The sequence below is a fragment of the Teleopsis dalmanni genome, chromosome 1, assembly GCF_002237135.1.
Source record: "Teleopsis dalmanni isolate 2A chromosome 1, ASM223713v2, whole genome shotgun sequence".
Lineage (NCBI taxonomy): Eukaryota > Metazoa > Arthropoda > Insecta > Diptera > Diopsidae > Teleopsis > Teleopsis dalmanni.
Genome location: NC_051846.1, coordinates 70,259,442 through 70,267,944, shown reverse-complemented (window position 1 = coordinate 70,267,944; position 8,503 = coordinate 70,259,442). Strand labels below are relative to the sequence as shown.

Below are 8,503 nucleotides of genomic sequence, written 5' to 3'. Positions count from 1 at the left end.
AATAATGTTTAAAAATGATATCTCTATCTTCATCGCAGTACTGCTCCTAAGTTAATCGAACAACCTATACAAAATTTTGCATTATATGAAAGGTAATTTTATCCTCTTTCGAATGAGCTATAAAAGAAAAAAATGGTACCTCTAGTTTAAAAGTTATTAATAAATTAGTGACCGCATCTTTTGGGGCTGATTTTTATTTTTCATTTTTCATACAAATTACATCATTTACACATAAAAGTTGAATGTAGATAGTAAATTAATTCAATTTTCTACTTAATAATGCCTTTTGCTGCATTAAATTTAATAAAATAATAAATTTTTCCTTAATTAAACTATACTGCATTTTTCATCCGGCGAAAAATGTTCCAATTCCATTTTGGACTTATCGTCGACGCTATCTTCACGCACATACCTAAACTTTCTCAAGTTGGAAATAATCGTACGTTTTGAGATGGTTTAGTGCAATTTCTGAGAGTGTGTTTGTTATTTTGTGTTGTGCTCATTTAAGTTTCCGTTCTATATAAAATCTTCTTTGGTACAAAGTATTCTTTGCTAAATACATTACTGGCTAAAACTCAAAAATAATTATATACACATAGCCAATAAAGTCTGCGTACACCTTACGAATTTTGATGTGTGATAAAGAAACACAACATACTTAAATATTTTATATTAAAATTTTTACATATATTTATTCTTTGATATCTTAAGTTTAAATAGCAAAAGACTGAAATTGTATTCGTTTGTTCATTCTTGAGATAATGGGATAAAAGTGTCCCTGCATGTAAATATAGGCCCCATAAAGTCTGCGTACAGTTTGTTTGTTTAGATAATATCGTTAATTTTTAAGCAGTTTGTTCTTATTTTTTGCTCATTTGATATTTTTTAGCATTTGAATTGAACATTTAGAGAGATTAATTAATTTTTAAGTAGTTACTATTTTAAAGTATGGAATCAAGGGGAAGAGATATCAGTGTACACGAAAGAACAATAGGGGTATTCTCTCTCTCCTGCAAACTCATTGCAAGGTGCACGAAATGCACAGATTGTACGAGAATGCAAATAACAACAACAAAATACACGCACAAAATTTCGTGCAATTGCGTGCAATCTTCCAATACTAAAACCTATATACATTTGATTGCAACAAAACAGAAATGGCAGAAATCAGCTGTTTTGACATTTGTTGCTTCTCATTTTTAAATTTGAATTTGGTAGCGAAAGGTAAGTTTGCTAAAATATTATACAAATTTTGGTTATTTAAAATTTTTGCGATGTATTTTCAGATAAAAATGGAGGACGGAGCACCAGCTAATAAAAAAAAAAGGTTGCAGCCGCACAAGAAGTGGACGGAGCGAGAAGTGCTCCAAATAATAGAATTTCTGGAGGAGGAAGCAGAATTTGAGGTTACTTCCTGTTTTTATTTGTATAACTCTTAATTAATTTTTATTTTTAATTTTACAGACTCCAACTGCACAATTTTTTTATAAAAAATTTTTAGAAAAGACTCAGTTGGATGCAACGTGGGACCTTGTACGGTGGAAGGTACGGCATCTAAAGGCGCAGTATCGAAAAGCGAACGACTGGCTTGCCGCAACTGGCGCAGGACTGTTAAATGAATCGGACGGCAGTACTATTGACGGTTAGTAAAATTTCGAGATATGTTAATCTATGGCTATGCATGCGTTTCGTTCAATGATTTAAAACGATGTGGCCATTAATTAAGTTTTCACAAATATAATATTATATACATATACATTTGTGAATTAATTTATCTATTTATCAATTTCAGCGAAACTTACGAAAATGTGTCCACACTTTGAACTTTTGAATGAAGTGTTTGGACGCATGTCTAATTTTGAGCCGCTTGTAATATGTACGGACACATTGCCAGAGCCACCAGTTAGTTCTGCGCTAGGCGACGAAGTTCATTTTATTGAATCGTCTGCAGACAACACATCATCCAGCTCTGCACCGAAAGTCGTGCGTTCTGCTGTGCAAAGCCCCACTACCCCACTCGCATCCCCTAAAATTGCTAAAAAAGGTTCAAATTCTGCCATAAGCCAGCTAGCTGTACAAAGAGAAAAACACGTATTTGAGGAAAAAAAGTTAGATTTCGAAAAAATAAAACACGAGACATATAGCAAAATTGAGAAGCGGAAAATTGCTATTGAAGAAAAAAAAATTGAAATGGAAGCTAAGTGGAGGGATAGGGACATGGAATTGAAACGATTGGAACTGGAAATGAAAGAAAGAATTGCAAAATATGAAATCGATAAAAAATATAACAAATAACTATTTTTATTATACTAATTATTTTTATATTATATAATATATATGTATACGTTGTTAAACATTATTATTGTTTTGAAATAAACCTACTGGAAAAAAAGTAATGTCGCAATTGACTTCTTAATTATATATTTAATATATATACATATATGTATGTTTTATATATTGGTATTCGTAAATTATTGATTACCGAACATTAAATTATACAAAAATTTGCGCTTCGAAGCTCCTTCATTGGTTCTCTGACTAGCTTCATTCTGCATAAGCTCATCAGATTCTTCATCGTTGTCATGTACGTAATCCACGTGTTCCGTATCATCACATGAAGGTCGCAAAATGTTGTGCAATATGCAATAAACAAGGAACCAATTTGAACAAAAATTATGACTTGTATCATTCTGAATACGGATTCTTAACTCCTTAAGGCTACCGAAGCGTTCCTTCAGAAGTCCAAAACGATGTTCAATCCTTACACGAAATCTGCTATGGCGTAAGTTAAAAGTTTTACGTTTGGAGTAGTCAAGCTGTTGGGAGTTTGACCGAAACGGAGTTATAAGAGTTTTAAGTAATGGATAAGCAGAATCGCCTGCTAACCATTGTTCCGAAGAAAATAAAGAATTTTCTTGGATGCAGAGAGCGCTTGTACGAAACATGCGAGCATCATGTGCACTTCCATAGTGACCAACTGCGACATGTCGAATCTTCAGCTGATAGTCACATACGACTTGTGCTTTTATTGAATACACTCTATTTTTTGAAAAATAGGATGTATGGTTAACCACTGGTGCTTCGGCAAGTTTTATTTCAGTACCGTCAATATATCCAATGCAATGTGGATGCTCGTGATAGGTTTTCTCCACTACATCTTGTCGTTCAGCTACATCTGGCCACGTTATAAATTTGGTTTGCAGCTCCAATATGGAGCGAATGACTCTTCGGGGTATCTTATAAATTGTTTCCCCATCTCCAACACCAAATAATGTAGCGACTTTACGAATAGCCGCATTTTCGCCTGATGAACCCAAACGATATAAAACAATAGCAAGTTGAAGATCGAGCGGGAATTGTTGAATTGAATGTGAATTAGTGAACTCCGCGCTAGTGTTTATTAGTGAGAGTATTAAGGAAAATTCGTTCCAATTTACTCTAAGCATCTGACGAAAACGGCCTTCATCAAATTCTTGAAGAATGGTAGATCTCCATTGAATAGATTTGGGTACGGGTTGGTGATTTCCGTGATGGTTTACTAAAGTAAACAAAAGGTCTTCATTTAATTGCTCCATCACTTCCCAGTAATTTGCATCATCTAACAAATAGAAACTATACAGTAGTGAAAACTACATTAACAACATGTTAATACCTTCAATCAAAATATTAAAAGCACTATTTTCAATTAAAAAATCTATACATTTTTGTATTTCACTTGTTCGCGGCATTGTTATACTTTTATTTTTCTTTGGTCAATGTGATGCGGCTGCAAAAACAGCTGATTCATTTTGATGATGCAATTCTGCAACAGAGGTGTTCTCGCAGCCTTGCAGTTTTTGTATAGCATTCATGCATTTCGTGCTCCTTGCAATGAGTTTACAAGAGAGAGTGAATACCCCTAATAATTATTAAACTATAGAAAGATGAAAAAAGTTTCCGAAAAATTGGTGAAACTATTAAAAGAACGCATTCATCAGCGCATAGTGGAGAACTTCAAAAAAAAACCGGAATTTTATCTTCTAAACTGCGTCCTCTGCGTCCAAAGGTTTTATCAGTCCGAGAAAAGCGAAAAATAGTCCATATGCTGAAGATCTCGTGTTTCTTCTTCGAAAATTGTGAAATATATAAATCAATCATTTAAAAAAGTATTTGTGCGAAGACTGCTAGAAAAGTATTACATAAAGCTGGATATCGTGGTAGAGTCGCTAGAAAGAAACCGTATATTTCACTTGTAAACAGACAAAATATGCGTTGAAATGCATTGAATTTGCAAACAAATACATAAATAAACTTCCAGAGTTCTGGAAGCAAGTGATATTTTCAGACGAAAGCAAGTTCTGCATCTTTGGTAAGGACGTCAAATGTGTGGAAACAAAATCTTGTTGGTACAGTCAAACACGGCATGGTGGCTGATGGTGCAGGTCAGTTGAAATTTATAGAACCGACAATGAATAAATGGGGTTATTTAAACATTTTAAAAAGAAATTGGAAACAATGTGCAGATAATTTGGGCTTATCCACGTCATTTTGGTTCCAACAGAACAATGACCCAAAACACACAGCGGGGATTGTTAAATTTTGGTTTTTGTACAGCGTTCCAAGACAGCTTAAAACGCCTCCACAATAACCTGAGCTCAACCCCATTGAGAATCTTTGGGATTTATTGGAAAAAAGAATTCGTCAGCATGTGATAACAAGTGAAGAAGCTTTGCGGATTACAATGCAAGCAGAATGGGCGAAAATTACTGCTGAAGAAAATCAGAAGTTGGTTAATTCCATGCCAAACAGATTAAGTGAAGTTCTAAAACAGTGTGGCTAAACAACAAAGTAATAAATTTAGCCTTATTTTTAAAATTTCTACCGATTTTATTAGCTTTTTTATAACTGTACGCAGATTTTATGGGGCTTATATTTACATGCATGGACACTTTTATCCCGTTATCTCAAGAATGAACAAAAGAATACAATTTCAGTCTTTTGCTATTTAAACTTAAGATATCAAAGAATAAATATATGTAAAAATTTTAATATAAAATATTAAATTATGTTGTGTTTCTTTATCACATATCAAAATTCGTAAGGTGTACGAAGACTTTATTGGCTGTGTGTATATATTTTTTTTTATAAATCATTATAAAAATTTTTAATCTTATATATAAAATTAACATTGTCACAATGTTAGTCACCGTACTCCTCCGAAACGGGTTCACCGATTTTTACCAAATTTTATATGCGTATTTAGTAGATCTGAGAATCGGCTACTATCTATTTTTCATACCGCTAAAGTGATTAGGGAGTCTCTACCCAGCAAAAATATCCTTATTGCTTTAACAAAAAATTTTTTATTTTTTTGACATAAATTTTGTTTATATTTTTAAAAAAGAAAAATTTTTTCCTTAATATTTTATGTAACTACGCCAACAAGAACATCGAGCATTTACATCCACTTCGTTTCTACGACTTCGCCTTGCATGACAGATGGAAAATGTACTAAAAATTTTTCTAAAGATTTCACTAATGATACTATAACAAATACCGAAGGATATCCAATATATCGTCGAAGAAATCCCGATAAAGGGGGACAATGGCGGGTGGTGCCGTATTCGCCTCTGCTAAGCAAGACATACAATGCTCATATAAATGTTGAGTTTTGCAGTTCTGTGAAGAGCATCAAATATATAAGTATGTCCATAAAGGCAGTGATATGGCTGTGTTTAGAGTAGAAAATACTAATGTAAATGCTCCTCTCAAAGGTGAACTACGCTCTACCAAATTGGTCGATACATCAGCTCCAATGAAGCTGCTTGGCGTATCTTCGGTTTTCTAATTCATGAACGGGATCCAGCAGCTGTTCAGTTAGCCGTCCATCTTGAAAACGGTCAGCGTGTATTTTTCACGAACGAGACAGTGATTGATCGTGGTACAAATCCACCTAAATCTACACTCACTGCATTTTTTGAATTGTGTAATAGTACGGATGATTTTGGTGCCTTTGCAAGAACATTACTCTATTCACAAGTACCACGCTATTTCACATGGGCTCAAACAAAAAAATGGATGCCCCGCAAGCAAGTTTCACCAGTTGATGCATGTCTCAATTTATTTAAATCGAACGCTTATTTACAGTTAATCCAAGACACACTGAGTGCTTTTATCTTCGACTGTTGTTGGTTAATGTTACTGGCCCATTATCATTATTATTATTTACAAGACAATTCAAATTTGAAGATACAACAGTTGTTGCCAGGGAACTGGGTATCATACAAATCTATTGATTTTAAATTAATAATTTAATAAATAAACTATAATAACTTAAAAATAATATTGTTTGGCGTTTGTTATTTTTATTTTCCTTTTCGTTCATAGCACTCCATGCCTATTTCATGCATATACCACATACTTACACACTTATAATGAGTAAGTTACTTTTTGTCTACACTAGAATTTATCTAGAAACTAGAAATAATTTATAAGGCAAATCAACGTTTGTCGGGTTATCTAGTATTATATAAAAACATCAATACCATATTACAAATACACTATGCATATAAATGCTATGTTTAAGAAAACTATTAATATATAAAATTATATATTTAAAAAGTTTTAATTTGTCGATTAAAACTTGTTTGAACAATTATCAAATAATTAAATTTAGGTTAGATCACCTAAATTCTGGGGTGAGACAGAACACTTACATTTACATTTACAGCACTTACATTTATTAATGCATTTAAACACAAAAATTACTACAAAACATGAGAACCCAATTTACGTCAGGTGACGATTTGAAGGATGCTCAAATAATGTTTTAAGCATAGTGCTTGATATATTAAAAAGCATTTAAAATATGACATAAATTATGTTTTCTCACTCAAATAATGTTTTAAGCATAATACTTAATATATTAAAAAGTAGTACTATACTATATTACATATAGTTTAATGAGAATAATTTATAATTTATAAATAATTTATAGTTTAATGTAAATATATTACTTATATATAAACTAATGGAAAAATTTTATATATATATTATATTCACGAGGACGTGAACGTTTTAAAGGTGGGAGGAGTGACATACCACAATCGTATTAATCCGCCCCTGCCTTTCTTTAGTTATTGTAAACTGCTTTTATAAATTTGGAGAAACGGTTTAATGACATCAACTCATCGCCTTTAAATTGTTGCTACTTGTTTACTCCAAATTTATAGAAACTGTAAAGTAGCGTGTTGAAAATATTTTAAGTATTATTTGGTACAATAAAATAAATAAAAAGACTTACTTTTCAACAATCGAGTTGAGAGGATGTAATAAAGATAAATTACGTTACTAGTTTAATTTCCGGGCAGGTGTCTCTTCTCATTGTGAATGTAACATGAGTAGATTTTGTTTCATTTGCTTTCATGCGCCAACGCTGCAACCATTTCGACATACGACCAAGACCAGCTTGTAGTTTGAAAGAGGCTACAGAGGAATCGTTTGCACTTGCCAGGATAGCTGTGTCATCTCCAAATGTACCGGTTACAATTCCTACCATCTTCGGTAAATCGTATGTGAAAAGCAAATAAAGGGTTGGACCGAATACACTGCCTTGTGGTAATTAATATCATGTAGAGAAGACATTTCATTCTCATTGTTGACATAAAAGAATCTTTTCAAAAGATATGATTTTATGAACGTATAAAGTTAAGTGGCAGAAGCTTTTTACATTTGAAAAGAAGTCCTTGGTGCCATACTCGATCAAACGCTTGAGATATGTCCAAAAACGCTGCTGAGCAGTATTGCTTTCGCTCGAAAGTGGTCTGTATTTTCTATCATTCCGTTTATCCTACAGTTTTTTTGAGTTCTCCCCAGTATACATTACTAGATTCTTCCTGTAGACTTTTGGAGGAGTGTAATAATAAATTTGTTTGGTATACAAATTTATTATTTTTTTAGTTCTGGATTAATACAGGATTATTTTTAGAAATGAGATTTTTTCCGATATTATTTATTTCTTCTTTTTCAAATTAAGCAGGAAGATACAACTAAAAGTGAGAATTTGGTTTCAGCTGTTCGAGCTCAGTTTCAAATCTGAATTTTATTAATGAATTCTTAAACTATTTATACAAAATGTTTTACTAAAATTTACAATTATTTTTCCTAATAATTTTAATTGCGGCGGCACTAAAAAGGTTGATCCACATCAATGCTAAGAAAATATTATGACACATTCAAGTGTGTCATATCAACATGTGCAGAATAGTAGCACAGAAAAGAAAAGTGTCAAATAACAATTGCATACTTGCTATGACCAAACATTCTACTTGCATTGTGGTGGTTCTTCCGTGTGCGATCGCATTACATGTTACATTAGTTTTTAAAATAAAATAAAATAATTTATTGTTTATCTTTGTTTACATTTGAATTTAATGTTGCGCTACACACAACAGGCGGAGTAGCTTCCCATGTTGCTTCCTGAATAGATCTGGTTCAGTCGCTTCAACAATTTCGTTAAGAGACG

The 8,503-nt window shown here is 32.6% G+C and overlaps 2 protein-coding genes across 2 annotated transcripts in view; one reads left to right on the top strand and one right to left on the bottom strand.

Annotated features, from left to right (window-relative positions):
- LOC119684324 (uncharacterized protein K02A2.6-like) overlaps positions 1–1,647 on the top strand; it is a 3,088-nt gene extending 1,441 nt beyond the window's left edge. Inside the window, exons 2-3 of the mRNA XM_038098349.1 lie at positions 1,287–1,406; positions 1,465–1,647. Coding sequence (XP_037954277.1) covers positions 1,287–1,406; positions 1,465–1,647 — 303 coding nt within the window. The remainder of the gene's footprint in view (positions 1–1,286; positions 1,407–1,464) is intronic.
- Positions 1,648–1,928: 281 nt separating this feature from the next.
- On the bottom strand, positions 1,929–7,537 carry LOC119684317 (putative nuclease HARBI1). Its single transcript, XM_038098338.1, has 3 exons — positions 7,326–7,537; positions 2,699–3,390; positions 1,929–2,071 (listed from the first exon to the last, which is right to left on the bottom strand). The coding sequence occupies exons 1-3, from the start codon at positions 7,535–7,537 to the stop codon at positions 1,929–1,931; spliced, it is 1,047 nt and encodes a 348-aa protein (XP_037954266.1).
- Positions 7,538–8,503: the final 966 nt, after the last annotated feature.